Source organism: Pyrgilauda ruficollis, unplaced genomic scaffold (assembly GCF_017590135.1).
Source record: "Pyrgilauda ruficollis isolate IOZ18807 unplaced genomic scaffold, ASM1759013v1 scaffold14, whole genome shotgun sequence".
NCBI classification, from domain to species: domain Eukaryota; kingdom Metazoa; phylum Chordata; class Aves; order Passeriformes; family Passeridae; genus Pyrgilauda; species Pyrgilauda ruficollis.
The window spans coordinates 4,818,495-4,838,588 of record NW_024512543.1 but is presented as its reverse complement, the minus strand read 5'-3'; the positions used below and the strand labels follow the sequence as shown (position 1 = coordinate 4,838,588).

Sequence of the window (20,094 nt, the reverse complement as noted above, 5' to 3'; positions counted from 1 at the left end):
TGGATGTAGTGCAACTCCAGTGGCTGGGCTGAGTGCCGTCCTGCCGAGCTGAAAGCGCCGTCTGCGTGGGTGTGTGGGAAGAGCAGGGTGAGGGAGGGGACGGGGGACTTGTGAGGCTGGTATCCCCAGGCATTTGTGATGGGAAAGTTGGCTTTGCTCTCCACCCTTTTTGATGTGCTTTGAGCACTGAAATCTGTGGATGCTGTCACATGCAGGAGCCAGAAAAGAGTGGGGTGTTGAGATATGCCAGCTCCCATGCTGGGAACTAGGGGGACTATCCTGACCTTTGTTGAAAAGCCAAATTTCATTGCCATTGTTGTCCCAAAACAGGTTCTTTCACCTGGTATGCAAGAAGCTGATCCACATACAGAATCAAGGTATTTGTCTGATTTACAGTTCTGTGCAGAAAGGCATGCTGGGTAACAAATCCACAAAGTTAGCACAAGGACTATCAGAACTTTTCACTATTTATGCATTTTAGCAAACAAAGGCATTGATGTTCATTGGCTATTAATGCTCTTATTAATTAATTACTTGCATATTAGTGCTCTTATTAATTAGTATTCTGTTGTCTGTTGGTTAAATTATTTCAGTCCTCTGCTCTACCAGCTTTTCATCCCTTTTCATGCTAATTAGTCCACATGCTCAGTCTTTCTCTTCTTTTGAGTCCATCAGTTTCCTGAGTCGGTACTTCATGAGTGATGGTCGCAATCTCCTCCTGTCAAAATGACCTTTTGCCCAGTCAGAGCCGATTTCAGCACAGTTGCTGAGTTGGCTTTATTAGTTCCTTCCTTATCTTGGGATTTCTGCCAAATGTCCTTGTGGCCTGGAAATCCTGCATTTTTTGTGTCCACTATCAGTAGTACATGCTTCTCCCCAGGCTTTGTTAACCTCCCCCAAGGTCTGAGATCACTGAAGCATGTCAAGCCCTAAACTTTTAGCAAGGAAATTCTATCAACAAGTAATTTATCTTTCTAATACCTGGACATCAGCAGTGTAGTAATTGTACAGTGAGTCTTGAACAGCCATGTTAGGAGGAGCCCTTAGTCTATGTTGTCTCTGCTGGGAACAGCAATGCTGTAGGTATGAATCTGCACATCTATCTGTGCCTGCAGGAAGTGTCATCCCAGGGAATGCAGATGTGCCTGGCAGGCAGAGATCAAGGACCTGTATTCCCTGCCTGTATCCCACCACATGCTGGCTCCTGTGCTGGGTTGTTTGTCCCTAGTGTGCTAGCATGTCCCTGCCCATGCTTCTGGGTAGGCTTGGGCAGCTCTGGCCCCAGCTGCAGTGCCCTGTCTGCCTCTACTGTTGGCAGCAGAGACAAAGCCACCCCAGCTACGGCAGGAGCTGACCAAGTATGGAGTCAGTATGAACTTGTGAAGCAGCATGGCAGCAGGAAGACATTTATGAAGTTCCCAGAGTTCTGGTTTTGGCAAGCTCAGGTGAAGGGGGCCACACTTTCCCAAAGGAGCAATGCTTGAAGGCCAGCCCCTTGTGTCTCTTCAAACCTGCCATCACAAAGCATTGAGCAATGCATGGCAGGGTCACGCCATCAGGCAATGCCAGGGGCTCATTTTGGCTAACAAGCTCCAGCAGTTTTTGCCCTAGGAGGAATTTAAAGCCTTCCCAGGCTGGTAAGGATTGTTTTGAATCTAGTATTTCTCATTCCTCAACTTCCTCCCCCCTTCGTCCCCACCTTCTCGTCCTCACCAGCATCTCCATGGCAACCCTGTTGCTGAAGAATAGAAAAGACATCTAAATATAGCTTCCAAATCTACATGCCTTCAGCAAAAAGTCTAAAACTAGGGGCAACAGCTTGAAGCACTGATCTGCCAATACCAGCCAATGACAAGTGTCTGTCTTGCAGGTGGAATTCAGGAACACTGTGGTGGGACAGGGGATCACTTCCAGCTGAATCCCTGTTTTGTGTTTGCTCAGAACACCTCAAAAGGCTTTGAGGTAGTCCAACCTACCCGGTCCTGTCCAGGGCACTCCCAGTCCTGCACCCTGTCAAGTTTTGGAGCCATTCTCTAGAGCAAACAAAAAATCTCCAGTACTTTTTTTTTGGCCATTGATACCTATGATGCATTTTGATATCATAGGTGTTTGTTGTGGTACATCAGACTCAGATGGAAGCAGTAAAATTCAAAGACCCTTAGTAAGGAATAAATTCCTGCCTTCCTGCCTTCCTTCCTGCTCTTCTCTTCCTCCCTTCCTCCTTCTGTCCTTCCCTCTGTCCATCCCTTCATTCCTCCCTTTCTCCCTCCCCACAGTATGGTTGTGGTTGAAGTCTTGCTCCTTCTGAAATTCCTTTCTAAGAGAAAAATGGCACAGAATCTCCTCAATGAAGCTGTTCCCCTGGGAATCTGTCCAAGGTAGGGAGGGGTGAAATGTCTGTGCCCAGGGCCCTGGCTCTGCTTTGCACCTACACCAGGCTCATACCCATCTCAACTGTCTGGTCTCATGGGCTGCCACGTTGAATTATTGCTTGTAAAAGACATGTACTTACTGTACAGACCTCAACAAATAGTTCCACAAGCTGTTGAAATTTTGTCTGCTCTCCCCTGGCCCTGAAGCATCGAGTCTCATAGGGTAAGCAAGAAGAAGCTGACTTGGAGCAAGCCAGGCAGGGCCTGCATGAGTCTGTACCCACAGCTTCAATATTCAAACCCAAGTAGCTTCATTAAACTGAATAAGGAAAAGAAAACCTGTGGAGCTGGGCTGTTATGCTTGTACAACCGAACCTAAATAGCTCAGCTGGTCAGCAACATGGACTCAGCTGAAAGAAGGGGGTTTAACAAACTCTGATTTTCCCTTTTTTTTTTGCAGAAATTCTTCCTGTCCAGGGCACTCCCAGTCCTGCACCCTGTCAAGTTTTGGAGCCATTCTCTAGAGCAAACAAAAAATCTCCAGTACTTTTTTTTTGGCCATTGATGCCTATGATGCATTTTGATATCATAGGTGTTTGTTGTGGTACATCAGACTCAGATGGAAGCAGTAAAATTCAAAGACCCTTAGTAAGGAATAAATGTCCTTCCTGCCTTCCTTCCTGCTCTTCTCTTCCTCCCTTCCTCCTTCTGTCCTTCCCTCTGTCCATCCCTTCATTCCTCCCTTTCTCCCTCCCCACAGTATGGTTGTGGTTGAAGTCTTGCTCCTTCTGAAATTCCTTTCTAAGAGAAAAATGGCACAGAATCTCCTCAATGAAGCTGTTCCCCTGGGAATCTGTCCAAGGTAGGGAGGGGTGAAATGTCTGTGCCCAGGGCCCTGGCTCTGCTTTGCACCTACACCAGGCTCATACCCATCTCAACTGTCTGGTCTCATGGGCTGCCACGTTGAATTATTGCTTGTAAAAGACATGTACTTACTGTACAGACCTCAACAAATAGTTCCACAAGCTGTTGAAATTTTGTCTGCTCTCCCCTGGCCCTGAAGCATCGAGTCTCATAGGGTAAGCAAGAAGAAGCTGACTTGGAGCAAGCCAGGCAGGGCCTGCATGAGTCTGTACCCACAGCTTCAATATTCAAACCCAAGTAGCTTCATTAAACTGAATAAGGAAAAGAAAACCTGTGGAGCTGGGCTGTTATGCTTGTACAACCGAACCTAAATAGCTCAGCTGGTCAGCAACATGGACTCAGCTGAAAGAAGGGGGTTTAACAAACTCTGATTTTCCCTTTTTTTTTTGCAGAAATTCTTAAAAACAAACTGTGGCATCTTTCCTTGAAGAACCCTGTATATTAGAGCATTTTGTCATGTTTGAACAAAGTGAAATATAGAGTGCTTTGGATATCTTGTCTGGCAGGGCTGACTGCATTATGAAAGCTCATGGAGCATTTTGGTGCTTCAGGGTTTCCAAGCTGAGTGTGAGACTTGAGAGTGGAGTGAATTTGCCATTCTCTGGGTCCAGTGGTGATTCCTATGGCTGATACACGGATATACCACATCTCTTGGGTTGCCCTGAATTTATTAGACACTTAAAGGTTTTGGGGTTTTTTTGATGGCATGGAAGTGCTTAATGGACTCACTTGCAACTTAGCAGCTCTGATTTCTCATTGCTGGTACAGTTATTTGCATTGGTACAAAGTAGGTGTGGAACATTGTCATGTGAATTTGGCAGCATTTCATGTCTCTTGGCAGTCTTGGGTGGCAGTGGGAAGCGAGGGCTGTGCTGCTGTGCACAAAACAGGCACAAACTGAAAAATGAAGATGACCAGAAAGACAAAGAAACCCCTTTAGTGTTGTCATGTAGGATGGAGAAACCATGACAGGCAATTTTAATTTTTTTTTTTTACTTTGGATTTATTTTTTTAATGGCTATCACTATGAATCTTTTATTTGTAATACTTTAAAGTTTTCTTATACAACTAAAGACTAAAAATACAGCTCTTAGTTTTGGCTATGTCCCTTTAATTATCATGTGTCAGCTACTAAAGCATTTTCAATAGTTCTAATTGAAGCATGAGCCAATTTACTAATTAGCCAAGATTACATGAGGAATACACAAAGGAAAGATGCCTTTCTCTGTCAATATTTCCTCCTTTATGCCTTAGGAGATCTGGTGTTATGTGAACAAACTACACTGCCAACAGCCAGGCAGAGCCCCTGAGCTCCTGGTGGTCCTGCACATTGTCCTGCCCAGTCCCAGGGTGGGCATGAGGGGTCACACAAGGCTTTGGACTGGGGTCATTGTCTCCACCTCGGGGTACAGCTGCTTCTTGCATGGTGTCTTCTCCAGTGAACCTTTCCTCCCTGCCTGTGAGCTGCTGTAGCAGAGCTGGATGTTTCTGGCCCTGGCCCTTGCAGGAGTGGCAGGGATAGAGGCTTGCAGAAGGGCTCTGGGTCTCCTGGGTCGGTCTCAGACTCTGCCTGTGTGGGAGGAGCAGCAGGGACACAGGGAGCCACTCCAGGGGGCAGTGCCAAAGGCTTCTTCCCCCTCCTGCTTTGTCAGTCTGGATGGACATTGCAAAGGACTTTCTAGAGGTAAAGAGTTGAAATATAGGGAAAGATCATCCAGAAAACCATCTTTGTAATGTGGCTATTAGAAAGCATTTGGGCAACACCTACTTGTCAGGAATGGCTTGGTGGAAATGCCTCTGCCCAGAGGCAGGATGATAGTTTTTTGCAGACGTATTTCCTGAGGTCTTTTAGTTCCCTCATGAAGTAAATAGACTTTAGCAAGGAAGAGAAGGTGCCCTACAGAAGTGCTCCTGCAAATGGGAACCATGTCCGATGAAGCCAGAATAAGCTGATACTCATATGAATAAATGATACTTCCACCACCACTTCAAGTTCCCTCTTTCTCTCTTCCCTCATCTTCTTTCTGGTTGCATCACTGTAGCATCTTCCACATAAGGAGTTCAAACCAAGTAGGGACTGTCCCCTGTCAAGTCCCTGTGAGAAATAAGGACCACGGGCACTGCATGGATATAGAAACTAAAGTATGGAAGTATCAACTGACTTACTTGTATGGCTTCAGGCTTAGAAATAGGTAGGTCATATTGTAATTAGCACTGCAAAGAACCTTATTTTAATGATAAGATTATAGTTTCTTATAATAATTTATCAGGTGATTTTGATTAAAAGATAATTAGTTACCATCTGGTTATCCCATAAAACAACTTGATGACAAAAGAGAAAACACAGAAGAGAAAAATCTCATTTTCTGGGGATGGCTTCGACTATGTTACTTTATAGGCAACTGGTTGGTAGTGAAGCTGTTGGGGCTGTCTCCCATGTGCTTGCTACACAAAGTAGGATAACTCTTGCACAGCTGCTCTTCCAAGGTCCTCATGAACAACACAGCCAGTTCTTGGAAACTGGCCTGCCATGGCTTGTCTCCAGCTTCTGCACCAGCACCACTTCTCCTGTAACTCAAACATCAGCAACATGCACATCAGTGATCTGCTCGAAACGGTGTTCTGACAGTTCATCTATCCTGTTGGCACCTGCTTAGTTAATTGGTACCAACATCTAATCTGACCTTAGAGGCACCTTCAGTTCTGACCTTTCTGCTACAACAAACTGTGACCATTGCCAGTTTCTGCAGCTGAATGTTTGACAACCTGTCCCCCCCATTCCATAATCTTCATAGTAATCAAAAAATCTTCTTTCATAAACAGGATTTTAAGACCAAAGTGCAACCTTCCTGTCTTGGTCATAATCTGGATTGGTTCTTAAATTACCATTATTTTCTCTTGAAATTAAGATCACTCAGCATCTCCTTGGTGAGTTTAGTGAATCTGGTTTTGGATCTAATGATTCTGCCCTTCAAACACTTTTTTCTTTTTCTGTGCCATGTGACAACATAATTCTTTACTTCAAAATTTCTCAGTTTGTTACTCTGGGTTATTGATGCACAATTTCATATGACCATATTTGGGCATCAAATCAGGCTTCTTTTGCTGGCTTCTTCACCTTTCCTGTGAGCACTGCCACATTGTTGTGTTAAATATCCACCTCCCAGTGAACTGGGCAAAGACAGATCCCCACTATTTATAACCTTATTTAATCCCTTCTGGTTTGCCTCAAGCACACAGCATTGCCAGCCAGTCAAAGCAGGTGATTTTCCTGCTCTGCTCTTCACTGGGTGGCATCACTTCGAGTCTTGTGTGCAGTTTTGGGCACCACAATATAAAAAAGGCATTAAGCAATTACGGTGTCTGAAGAAGGGCCACGAGGATGATGAATGGTCTGGAGGAGAAGCCACGTGAGGAGTGGCTGAGATCACTTGGTCTGTTCTTTGGAGGAGACTGAGGGGAGACCTCATTGTGGTCTCCAGCATCCTCACAAGGGGAAGCATCAGGTACTAATCTCTTTGCTCTTGTGACCAGTCAGGGGAGGTTTAGGTTGGATATCAGGAAAAGGTTTTTCACCCAGAGGGTGGTTGAGCTCTGGAAAGGCTCCCCAGGGAAGTGGTCACAGCACCAAGCCTGACAGAGTTCAAGCATTTGGACAATGCTCTCAGGCACATGGTGTGATTGTTGGGGTATCCTGCCAGGAATTGGACTCGATGAGCTTGGTGGGTCCCTTCCAACTCAGCATATTCTGTGATACTGTGACTGCTCTGTGAGGTCTTCTAGCATAGTAGCTGGGCCCTATCTGCAGCTTCACAGTGAAATCCCAAACCAGTGCAGAGCTCTGGGTACCACAGGCTTTGAACTTGATGCTGCAGGAACCTGCACCCACAGCAAATCAGATGAAGGTTTGGGTTTATCAGGATGTGTCAAGAACAGAATGGCTTGACCCAAAGTGTTGGTACTAATGATTCACATTAATGAGTTACTGAACATCTCCTGGTTCATCTCACTGCTCCGGGATGTTTACCTTGCTGTCCCGGCTGCTTTTCATCCTGGCTAATAGCATCCCACCAGGGACTTTAAAATGTGCCCTTGCACAGCCCTGCCTGTTTCAGTGGTATACACTATGTGACATCTCCTGACTTGCATTGTTTTTAGAGTTGTTTCACATTCCAAAGTCACACAGACCCACACAGACACATCCTCTTAACCTTCTCAGCAATAATTCCTGCAAATGAGAGTGTCCACACAAAGAGATACTCGGTATTTTCTAGCACATTAATCAAATAACCATTCAGTTGTTGCCTTATGTGTTGGAAGTGGACATGTTGTCAAATAAAATGATTTTATAGATTATCCTCTGTACTTCCCAGATGGGGAATTTAGCAACATCATGTGCACAAAGTTCTTTAGGAGAAGATCGATGTCTATTCATTTCAGCTTCTGTTGCTTACTCAGGGAAATCTCATTCTTAATGTTGCTCCCCAGAGGAGCTTTTCCATCCCTGATTTTTAAAACCAGTGGTTGTTTCTAAGTGTATGTTGAAAGCAGAACCTCATCTGAAGGCTATTGGGTGGCAGCTTGCAATGACCTCAGAGAAAAAGAAGCAAGTGAGCAGCTATCCTGACTTCTCTATGGCCAGGTGTTCCATGAAGTGCTGGCTTTTGTCTTGCTCTGCTGTGTCACAGGCCAAATTGAAAGCGTTGCTCAGTCTGCTGAAAGCTGCACCGAGCCCTGAATTAAAGAGCCCTTCCCATCACTGTAGTCATGCAGGTGTTGAGATTGGACTGTGCTGTGGCTTGGTGCTGGCAGTGGGGCTTTGTGTTTTGCAGAGTGGCTCCTTGCTGCCAGGAGAGGCTTTTGGATGGTCTCTGCTGTTCTCTGCTTTTGAGCTGTCTGATGTGTGTCTTGGCCCCCTAGTCAAACTGTCAGAGAAAATGGAGAAAGCTGGAAAGTGTCCTTCTTTCCCCATGTGGAGCAGCCAGAGGCTGGGGAATGAAAGCTGCTCAGCTGAGCAAGGTAGGCTTCAGATTCCTTGCTTCCCATGGTGGTGAGCATGCCCATCAGGGTTGCTGCATGGCCAGCCCCTCTCGTGCCTGCCTCTGCCTCCATTAATTTCAAGAAGCTGTCATGATGTTCTTGCAGCAAAATGTTCCCAAGCCTCCTGCTCCCACACGCTCTCTGCCTCTCGGTGTCCTTCTGTCACATCTCTCACATTAGCGTGATGTCCTCCCGGGGCAGCGTTACACTCCAGCCCTTCTCCCCATCCATCTCCTGCACTCTTCATGCCTTCCGAGGACGCAGCTCTCAGTGTGGCTGTAGGTGAGAGATGAGATTGTGTGGGAGCAATCTGTGTTTTGGCCTCCAGACAATTTATGACAGCTCAGGACGCAGCTGTATTTATGGTTGCTTTCATAGGCCTGGATTTGAGCGAAATGCTCACAGAGGTAGGGAAGCTGCAGAGCTGGGGAAAAGGCAGCCCTCACCAGCCACAGTGGACTGGGAGGGGTGGCCTGATGGGCCACCACAACCCCCCCTCCATCAGCACTGACCTTTCTGTGGTGACAGTCACGGGAGCAGCCAGCCAAGAGAAGGGCACTTCCCCTCAAGGGAGCAAACCCAGCGCTGTGCCCCCATCTGTGCAGGCTGCAGAGCGGCCTGGGAGCAGGGATGCTGCTCTTCCCTCTGCCACAAAATCCCAGGGAAAGGTTAACCACTCCCCATTATGTGGCACTGAGTCTGTGAGCCCTCACCCACCTCCCCGTGTCACTGCACAGTCCTTGCCAACTTCTGCCCTGCTCCTTTTCTCCTTGCACAGGGAGGTCTGGCAACACCCTGATCTGGAGCAAGAGCTGGCAGTGGCTGCAGTTTGGCTCCCATCACTCCCATCCCACCACACCTGGTCCCCAAGCATCACCTCCGGGCTCCTGCTGTGTCCCCAAGGCTTTACTGGGGTGGAGGACCTGCTGGGCACTCACCACCTCTCAGCAAAGCTGGAGAGGTCGGGCACCACCTCCTTTGGGATTCAGTCAGATGGGGAGAGGGGGTGCAAGGCCCAGCCTGTGTCCATGCAGGGCATCTGTGGCTTTGGCCTGTCACTTTGATCTGTCCTTCACCTAGTGTTTCAGAGCTGGATAAAAGGTTATTTTCCCCTTAAAAGCTTGTCACAAAGGAGGAAACCAGGAAGTTACTGGATTGGTAATCAAATTCAGACTCTCTTTTTGGAAAAGCCACCTGATGCTTGAGTGTGTGGTAGTGGTCCAGTTTGCAGCAGAGCTGAGTTGGTTTTGGAGCCCAAAAGGTTTGTGTTCCTGACTTGAGGGGACCTGCTTTTGCAAAGCCAGTACTTTGCCATGCTAGCTTTTAGGGATCCCCAGCAACCCTTCCTTCTCTTTCTTGAACTTTTTTTTTTTTTTGTTTTTTTTTTTTTTTACATTAAAACAAAGACTATTCTAAGGAAGTCTCAACACTGTGGAACTACTTGGTAGGGAATATAGAGCTCCTTGTACTTAGCAATACCGATTATTTCGAAGCTCCTAGAATGGAAAAACCATAAGTAATGGTACTTATGAAAAGGATTTTTAAAAGCAACCCACGTCCAGGAAGCACTGTCTGCTTTGGAAAATCCCACCTTCTGTTTTGTAGTAATGAGCAAGGAAAGATCAGAGCTATGAATCAGCTGTAGGTTTAACTCAGCAAATTGAACAAGCTTTGCAAAGTATCAGGGACCCAGATAAAATCTGGTTCAAAAGCCAAATTCAACATCTCCAACAAAAATGAAACAAAAAATCATCATGATGGAGTCTTAGCAGAGCAGCAACATTTACACCAGAGGAATACCTTTTAAAATCTTTCTGGCTGGATTAGCAGAGATTGAAGGAGCCTAGAGAAGGGAAGGGAGGCTTGCTGGCATTGGTGCCGGCTATGGGTAGAGCAAGCACTGCCAAAATAAAGCTGATTTAATGCAGAAAGAAGAATTGGAGGTGATTTTTCGTGTATATTCCTGCACTGATGGATAGGCAGATGTTGTCCAAACTCTACTCTTACCCCTGTGCCATCATTTGAAAGAGAGGGGTTGGGACCGAGATCAAGACCAGAGTCAGAACAGGGAACAGGATTTCCACAGCTGGAGTGCAGGAGGAATTGACTTGAGGGTCAAACTGTAGGATGACTGAATAATTTTTTTGGTTGTTATTGATATCAGTAGGAATGCAAGCTGCAGTGATGATTCTCCTAGTCTGTGCTGAAATGGTGATTTTCCAGAGGCTGCTGGCCATGGCAGCATCCCCAGGGTGGGGACCACAGTACTCCCAAGGTGCAGGGCTAGACCGCTTGTTCTCTAAAGCACTGTGAGATCAAAGATACAGGATTTAATTGCAAAGGCTACAGGCTGAGGCACATAGAGATGTGAATTTGGGCACATCTTTCCAGATTGCCAGTGATTGTGATTGCCAGTCCTGCTTTTCTCTTCCTTCCCATTGCCAGTCAAGACTGATTGTGCACAACATGCACCTGGGCCTGATTTGACTGCTAAGAATGGGCAGGAAGAAGAAGAGGAGGTTGTTGTTGTTGCAGGGCTACATGTGGGTACAGAGCAGTGGGAAGCAGGGGATTTTTCACTGGCAGGAGGAGCAATTGTTTTGAGGTAAGGGAAACACTTTTTATGTGGAACTGACTTCTGGTTTAAAAAATACAGTTCCAGCTTGGGGCTGGGATCAACTAGAAGTCTAGGAGACCCAAGATGGCAAGCAGATACCCATTCAGAGGAGTTACACATGCAAACAATGTTGTATTTAAGAGGGGGTCATACCAGCTTGGAGTGAAAGCACCAATGTCTTCAGTCACAAGTGAGGGATGCGGCTGAATGAACCTTGGCAGCCACTGGGAGAATGAGGGGAGTGCAGGGGTCATTTTGAGCTTGCAGCAGTCAGTGCAGCCTGTCTGTAGGCAGGCAGTGGGTTGGCAATCTTTGACTTGTTTCTCTTGTTCTCTTTGGGTGTGAAAGTTGTGGGACAGTAACCGCTGCATAAGGCATGTATTTGCTGTGAAGGAAACCATGACACAGTGAGCTCTTATTTTCCTACAAAATGGTACAAGAACTTGTACGAATTTTGCTAAAGGAGAAACACCGGATCTGCTGCCCACCTGCTCCAGCAGCTCAGAGCAGGCCAGTGCAGCTGAGGTGGCAGCATGGTGCAGCAGGGTGTGTGTGAGTGCTTGTGTGGCTGCTGGTGTGCGTGCCTGTGTGTGTGTGTGCCCAGGGGTAACAGGGTGAGGGAAGCCTGCTTCTCTGCTGCCCATCAGACCTCACTGCCCACAGGCTGAGCCCTGAGCCAGTTTGCTGGGGGATTGTTTTTGTCTAACTTCACTTTCTAGTTTAGCCTGCCATTCTGCCTTTGGGTTAAACAGAAAATTGGCCAGTGTTGCTTGCAGAAAGGGGGCTTTAGCCTTTCTCAAAGGGCCATGTTGACTTTGTTTAGTGGGTGAGAAAACTTTGACTCTCTAATGTACCCATTTAACTCCGTCCTTCCTTGACTTATGCTTGTCTGTTCCCCTCTCCCCTTTATGACCCTTATTATTTTTCCATCCACAGCAAAACAGTTCACATCAAGGTAATTGATGATGAGGAGTATGAAAAAACCAAGAATTTCTTCATTGAGCTGATGAGCCCCCGCATGGTGGATATGAGTTTACAGAAAGGTGTAGTACTGGCCCTGCAGACTAACATTAACGTTCTTTCCTCCTTTCTTCCATCTCCTTCCTCCTCTTTTCCTCTGATGTCTCTCTGTCTCTGACTGCTCTGCCCTAAACACTGCTGTGCACGCACACCGTGTCACATGGTACCCATGGGGTGGCATGGGGAGTGGTGCTGGGGCTGCTGAGAGGCAAAGTGGCAAGGGGAGGAGAGAGAGAAGGATGGAGAGCAGTCCTGCTTGTCCATATTTCTGTGGTGACTTGAGAGGAAACTTCTGCTACCCCCACTGGAGGGCCCGAGAAAATTTTGTAGTGTCAGTGGGAAGATGCTGGCTAGAAACACATCCAGCATCTCAGGAAATCATCCCCTGGCCCTGGTCCTATGGGTTGTTCCAGTCAGACTTGTGTTAGAAAAACAGAAGAATTGAGGCCTGGCAGAGAAGCAGCTCCGTGACTTCTGAGAAGCAGTGGGCAAAGGCTGTGCAGCCCCTGGTCTGGTTGTCACAGAGCAACACTGGGAGCAGGAGCTGAGGGCAATGAAGAGCCAGGGCCCGCTTTGGTTTGCCTGGGGGCTCACAGCAGCTGTGTGCATTGCAGGGGTAGTGGAGGGAGCCAGATAAGCTGGCCTCAGGGGAAAGAGGCTAGACCTGCTTCAGTGCCCAGGGCATTTCCTTTTGAGCCTTGGAGGCATTGTCCCATTGTGTCCCCTGTGAGCAAAGCTGTCCATCTCCTGGAGAAACTGCATCTTCATTTGAGGAACAGGACTGGAAGATGGATAGATACTATCAAGAAGAGAAAGCAATAAGATGTGCCGTTTTAAAAATGGGAGTTAGAACCATCAGCCTCCTTAGCAGCTGGTGGAGCTGTAGCCACTGGCAGAGACCTACCTCACCGCACTGGGGAATGTGTCTCTCTCTTCTCTTCAGGTTCCCAGTCCAGAGTCTTTGCAGATTTATTATTAATCATGAGGGTATTATTACTGTATTTATTATTAATGGTAAGAAGAAATTGGTCTTCCAGCTAAAATGCAGTGGGTAGCTCAGGTTGGTGGTCCCTGATGCTTTTCAGGCAACTTATACCCTTTCCATTACCATCTGACACTGGAAAAAAATGCGCTGCAGAAGTCACCTTCCACTAACCATCAGCAAGGTCCTCCTCCCACTTTTCCCTGCCTCCTCACTCCCTTGCCAGCCCCCTCTGCCCCTAACAGCCCTGCTCCCAAGGAGCCGCTGCGAGGATGCTGTGTCCGACAGGCAGGCCAGCGCACACCGCCCCAGCGGGAAGGGGCTGCGTGCCAGGAGCCCACGCCGCCGCCGCTGCCTCGCCTCCAGCCAGCTGACCCGCTGTACACGGTTGTCTCTCTTGTTGTCCCTACAGGAAGACCATAAGGGTTAAGATAGTAGATGAGGAGGAATACGAAAGGCAGGAGAATTTCTTCATTGCCCTTGGTGAACCGCAATGGATGGAACGAGGAATATCAGGTGTGAGATCCTTTATGAAAAAAATGCAAAAAAGAAAAAAATCAAAATCAAGTATCCAAACCCCAAATCCAGAAAATATAACCTTCTTTCTCCTCCTTACCCTTCCTCCTTTTCTCCTCCTCCTGTAGAGGGATCGACTTGTACTCTTTGCCCTCCTGTATTCTGCTCTTACCCTGTTTCGGTGTCATCTCTGCCTTAAGAGCCTAGCTTACTTCTGATCCTCCTTTTGTGCAATGCTTGAGTCTCGGAGCCTGTGTTATTTTGATTGGGTTGCCTTGTCTTGAAATGTTTTTTGTTCTGAGCACACCTTTGCTGTTCTCCCTCCTCCTGCTTCTTTGCCAGGACCTTGGGGAATGCAAAAAGCAAGAGAAGGGCGTAATGCATGGCTGCCCCCTTCAGCTCCTCCTGTACTCCCCCTGTCCTTCCCTCTGTTGTTGCCTCCAATGGCACTGCTTTGGTGCTCTTGGGTCTCCATGAAGTGTGATGAAAAGTCCATAGGAGAAGAGAGGAGGTGTGAAGTAACTTGGCTTGCTTTTTTTTGAAATGGTTCTTCATGTCTTCCATTTGAAAACCCCTTTAAATGTGTCACAAACAATCACAGTCTGTCATGCAGAGGGCGTGAAGCTCTACTGAGGTCCTACTTCACCAGCAGTGAGATCCAACATCTCCCAGCAGACCAGGATTCATAGCTGGAATAAACCCAGACTTACAGTTGTGTCTTGCCAACATCTATCTTTGTTCTTATCCTCTATGTATTTGACCCCTTTCTCACTGAGTCTTGCCACTGGCTTCACTAGCTTTGGGGTGGCCTAGGAGAGCCAAGATTTAAACAGAGGCACTTTACAAAAAGGAGTTCAAATCCACCTTCTGGGTGCCTGTTATAGAGTAGAGCCAGATGTGTGTGCCCACAGGCTTATTTCTGCTCTCAGGTGCTGCTCTCAGTGATGGGACACCTGGCTGCTGCCCGTGCACTGCTCAGCACAGCTCTCCCTTGCTGAAATGTCTTCTATTTCTTACCTCACCAGCACAGCAGCTGCCCTCTGGCCAGTCCAAGCTCCCACAGACTGCTTCATAGGATGTTCAGGATAGACACAGTTTACGTTAGCATTTCAGTATCATGTAGCATCTGTGGCCTTGTAAAATGTAAACCCGTATTTTAATACTGTTAGACTGCCTCCTGCAGCCCACAGTCAATGAGGGATATCAGGTTTCATTTTGTGAAGCACAAGCCCTCAGTTTTCACTGAAGTCCAACTGCTCTTAAGCAGAAGCAGTGACCAACCTTGCCATATCCCTTGGAGTATGTCCCAGCAATCAGTTGCCCTCCAGGGTAAAGATGTGAGCATGGCTTCTAAGTAGAAGTTGTCTGGTCTCAGCTTGTAGCCACTAGTTTTTTTTACTACTTTTTTTTCCATCATAAAAAAGAACCATATAACGCCACAGCTTCCATGCAGGTATCTGTTCTCTACACCCACAGTACGCTCAGATTTCTTCTTGGATATTGTGAAGGCCAAATGTTTGGTCCTGGATCAAAGTCTTCAGTCCTAGAACCACACCGGGGTCTCCTCTCCACATGTATGGGGATGTCTTTCTATCCATGGGTCTCCCACCTCCATCTCAGCAGGTCCAGGAGGAAAATCACAGGCCCCTGGCTTTCTCCTGCTTATGCACTTGGCAGCTTGGAGCAACACAATGAATTTTTTCTCAGCTGTCTGTTCTCTGTGAATCCTGCAGCCTTTTCTAAACAATGAGCAGAATCAGAATACAGAGTCAGAAATGGGCTGTTTTTATGTAGGCCCACATTGCTTTTTCCTACACAGGTCACATTGCTCCTGGCTGAATAAGAACAAGTGTTTGCATAAAACCCAAATGGCCCCAGAAGTGGACCAGTTGTAAAACGTCCTCATTATTACTAGAACTACAGAGCCAGTATCATATATCTCTTATTTACATCTATATCAGCTATAGCCAGTGTGCTTGTCTGATTTGCAAGAGGCAGAGAAGAGGTCAGAGCTGGACTAAATTGATCTGCAGCACAGAGGCTGCAGGCCAGGAGGTGAGGGCACACCCTTGGACAGACCCTCTTTTGCCTGGAGGAAGTAAAGGACCATGCCAGGAAGGAGACGCAGGGCCCTGGCTGGCCTCATTAGAGAAAAGTCAGAGTGAGAGCACCATGGTTTTAAAATCTGAGAGGCAGGAGATTCAACTGCATTTGTAAATGTTGCTGGCACAAGGTGGCACAGTCGCTACACTAAATTCCGGGCATCTGGAAAGATCCCCAGCTCTGTACTGCTGCACTTTGCGGCATCTCCGATGAGCCTGCCTTGTGCCTGGCATGACGAATAAGGAGCTACACGAGGTTTTCCCGTAGAGAGCATTGTGAGCGATCAAGAGCAGATGCTGTGGCCAGCAGCTTCACAGAATTCATGCATGACCAGCTGGCTCCCGGCGGAGAGGAGGCAGCCTGGGCCACGCTCGGGCTTGCTCGTGCTCGGGCATTGTGTGACGTGCCGTGCAGCTTTGGGAAGGGATGCTCGTGCTGGCTCCAGCACACGTGTTCCTGCCAGCATCAGCACAGGTGCTGTCATTGTCCCGTGCCCACAGACAGGGAAAATCCCACACCACAATCACCTAGCAGGGGCTTCGCTGGGTTTTGTTGTGGTGGCGGATGCACCCCCACGTAACTCACTCAGCAAGGGCAAAGCACAGCTGTTGCCTCTACTTGGGGACCCAGGCCCGGTAGCTTTCGAGGTAGAGTCTCTCTGGGTTTTGGCTATTCATGCATTTGTTCCCAGTGCTGCAAAAGATGTGGTTTTCTTGACAGTTTGTCCTCGTTTTGTTGTTACTCCTCACTTAGCTGTGTCACCCTGAGCCTGTGCCTCAGTGCTGTAGGAGGACTGATGCTCTCAGCTGTTTGCAGCATCTTCAAAACTTCTCCTGGCTTCTCTGAAAGCAGAGTGTTGTTGGGCACTTCAGATAAATGGCAGTCATGTTTGGAAGTAATCTGCAATCCGGGTCACGCAGACAGCTAGCTGTGCCTGCACTACCACAGCTTTGTGCTGAGGGCCTGCAGCCAGCCCAGGACTTCTCCATGCAGAGGGCAGCTCCAAACTTACCTTAGGGATACAAACAAGGTGGCAGTGATGAAATCAGGGGTGAAATGTTCCCTGAAGTGATGGCAGAACTGATGACAGGGAGAAGTAGTATGTGCTTTTCAAAGCAGCCTGGGGCAGAGTTTGAGTGGTTTGTTTTGGGATGCAGAACTTGGTCCAGAGCCTGGTGCTATTCAGACCCAGTGTGCTGTCCCTGAGGGTACCCACACTGCTGCAGGCTGCAGTGGCAGGGGTTCCTGACAGACATGCAGTGGAGGAGGATGGCAGGTGGGAGCAGGGCTTACTACCACACGGTTGATTTGCATTAGTGTCTGTGCTGTCCTGTACACCTGCCAATACAAAGCAGTCACTTCCAGTCAAGGGAACTTCTCTTTGGCTCCGATCAGAGCTGTGGGGCACAGGGGTCTCCAGGATGGTCTCTGTTAGGGCCAGAACTCAGCATGGCATCCATCCTGTTGCTCTTGCTCTCTGCATCTGCTATCACCTTACTGGAGGAAAAATCTCTACACAGAAGTGTTCCTGTGGTGGTCCAAACACAAATGCCTGTCTTGAAGTTGACCAGGGCTTGCAGAATGCAGACCAGCCACTGATACAGCTTTGAACTGGAATATTTTGCATCATCTGCAGATGCTGCTCCTCACTGTTCATCCCCAGTTACATGAGTCATGCTGCTTTGAGCCTTGGGACGCTCAGCTGTTAACCCTTGCAGTAAGGAGAGCTGACTATGTACTCCTGCTACATAAATGCCACATCTCCTTTGTCTCACAGGTCATCTGTTCTTTTTCACCAATCACTTTCTGCAGCTGGAGTTTTTCAAAGTCTTTCTGATCATCCAAACAAATCACATCAAGTAGTTTTACTATAGTAGCTCTTTTTGTTGATGTGCTCCAATAATTCAAGGAGATGAGAACAGATCTGAGATTGGTATCTTGCCAGCCAGCACGACCAGTGCTGACTCAGTAATGGCATATCAGATGCACAGAGCACTGGCAAAGATGGTGCTTGCTGCAAGCTTATTGTATCTTAATGAATGAGTAAAAAGAAATCAAAGAGAGAGACTCACATTCTTTGCTTGGCCAGGATGGTAAATGTTGCTTTTCTCTATCCTCCTGGCCATTTTCCAGGTTTCCTGACTTTTTTTGTCCTCTCAATTTCTAAGAAATTAATCTTCAAATCCTTCTTGTCTCACTTTTCCTCCATATGCAAAGTCATGTAATCTGAATGCCTGTTTACTGAGAGCTGCAGGGTTTTGCAACTTCCCTGCACCCTACACCACATTTCTGGGCATCCTTTTGTCAGCACCTTTTTAAAGGGTTCCTGCAGGGAAACGAGTGTCTTCCTTTATGACTAGATGCTGTCTGTTGGTTTGACTCTTGCTCTCATAGCATCTCTGCTATTATGTCAGCTCATAACTCAGAATGCAGATTTTGCTGCTGTCCCGGAGTAATACTTTATTCACACATCAGCTTTTACAGTATTTCCTCAGCCCTGGATTACAGGAGAAGAACTTCCTTTGTGTTCCCTGGATGAAGTTGCTCTTCTCCTTAAATTGTGGCTAAACTTAGTTTGATACAGCCTGAACGGCAAGTGAGGCTACTTTGGAAGATTTCACTTGATTGCAGATAATGGTGCAAATGGCATTTGGAAAAATATGTTGCATGAGGGTTACTGGGAATCAGCTCATGAGAATTCATGGCACAGTGGTAGAAGATTAAAACTCAGGGCTGATGCCTGAAGGCTGAGTCTGAGGGCTATGTTTTGTGGAAGGGACTGAAAAACCTTCATGTGAAGTTTTGCTTCAGAAAGCATGTCTCCCACAAGATATGACTTTGCTGGAAATGGGAGTACAGATGGCTGGCAAACACTTTTATCAGCTGGGTGGCATGCCCTGGCTTGGGAGGATTTTGTCTGAAGTCTTCTCAGCCCTCCCAGCACAGAATCAACTGGTGCAGACAAATCTCATAGCACATCTCCTTCTAATCAAGTGTCAGCACCTCTGATGGGAAAGCTTTGTGCCCAGAGGGAGGATGTGACTGGGAGTCACAGAGGAAGGATTGAACTTCAAAGAAGGAAGGATTCCCAGCTTGGATTGATCCATCAAGTTATCTGTATCAAAATATTGATGAAATTATTTGACTTGTTAGAAAGATCCATACCTGTTTAAGGTAAGCTGTATTGATACATGTGCTGCAGTTTTCTGAAATGTGAACAGATGCCAGGAAACTCCTTCTTCACCAACTCCATCAGCTGCTGATGAGAGTAGCAAAAAAATGTTAGATTGTTATTACCTCATTTCTTCAAGGTTTAATAATTTGCTCACAGCTCTGTGATTAGGCTGAATGCTGCTAATTTTCCTGATGGGGAGGAGTTTCTTGGAGTCTGCAAGAGCTCTGCTATTGACTTCAATAATTATAGCATTCTGGTTAATGCTGCAAAATCTCTGCCTTGTTTAGTCTGTAAAAACCCTCATGCATGGGTCTCTTCAGTCTATTAGGGAAACAGTTTACTCACCTCAGTGAGAAAATCTGGAGGCAGAACCTGTGGACAGTTACATCTGGAAGATGGAGGACCATCATCTCTTTGGGGAAGGGAGCCTGTGTTTCACATGGTCGCTTCTTGGTCACCTTTGAGTGTGCAGGAGGTGGAGGCAGTGTGTTCTCTTTGCCTGCGGCGTCCTGTGACTGCCCTGCTGTGTGACTGAGAGTTTCCTCAAAATTCATCCTCCTCTCCCTCATTGCAACTCCCTCTCTAAATCCCAGGCCTTTAACAAGGATCCTCTTATCTACACAGTGGCTTCTCTGAGTCTTTAGGGATACTGATTAGAAAAGATTTATGTTAATGAAGAATGAGTCCAGAATAAAGCATGCAGCATAGTCAAATCTCTCAGTGAGGTAAACAGCAGAGAAAAATGTTTCCCTGTTTAGAAAAAGGTTCAGCACATCAGCTTGCTGTAAACACAGGACTGCTGGATTGCTGGTCTGCTTCAATCTCAAACCTGGTTCCTCTTGCTTTAAGCTTTTTGGAGTTAAAGCAGGAGGTAATGAAATTCCTGATCTGTAACCCACACCAACATGCATGTCACAGCAGAATTTGACCTCAAAGTATACATGTTTTTACATGCAGATTAAATGGCTTATTAGTAAACAGATTTTTAACAGCTTTTTAAAATTCAGGTCTAAATTGTCCATTTTCAGGGGTTACAAGGGAAGCAGAGTTCATGCATGCAATTTTGACTTCACCTACTCAAAACCAAGCCTTCAGGGCAGAGAAACCCCAGTGAAGGAGGAACAGAGATGCAGAGCTAAAGGCTTTGGGTCCTCCTGGGTGAGTCAGCGTCACAGCCCCCTTATCTGCAGGACACGTGTTTGTCCACAATCACACCATGCAAGGGTTAGGTAAGGGATACTTGGGACTGCTATTTTGGATTTGGCTGCAGAGCTAATTTTAGCAGTTTCCTGTAAGAGTACACATGTTAAGCCTCTGAGACTACCTGAAATGCCAAGAGCAGTGA

The 20,094-nt window shown here is 47.0% G+C and overlaps 1 protein-coding gene across 7 annotated transcripts in view; it reads left to right on the top strand.

Moving 5' to 3' along the window:
- Positions 1–20,094, top strand: part of SLC8A3 (solute carrier family 8 member A3) — a 115,776-nt gene that overhangs the window by 79,001 nt on the left and 16,681 nt on the right. For 3 of the 7 annotated variants that reach the window (XM_041460062.1, XM_041460061.1, XM_041460064.1), the window contains one exon: positions 11,890–11,996. In XM_041460062.1, the coding sequence (XP_041315996.1) occupies positions 11,890–11,996 (107 nt within the window). Of the gene's footprint in view, positions 1–11,889; positions 11,997–13,367; positions 13,472–20,094 lie in introns of those variants that run through there. The other 4 variants (XM_041460066.1, XM_041460065.1, XM_041460063.1 and 1 more) reach the window with 2 other exon arrangements.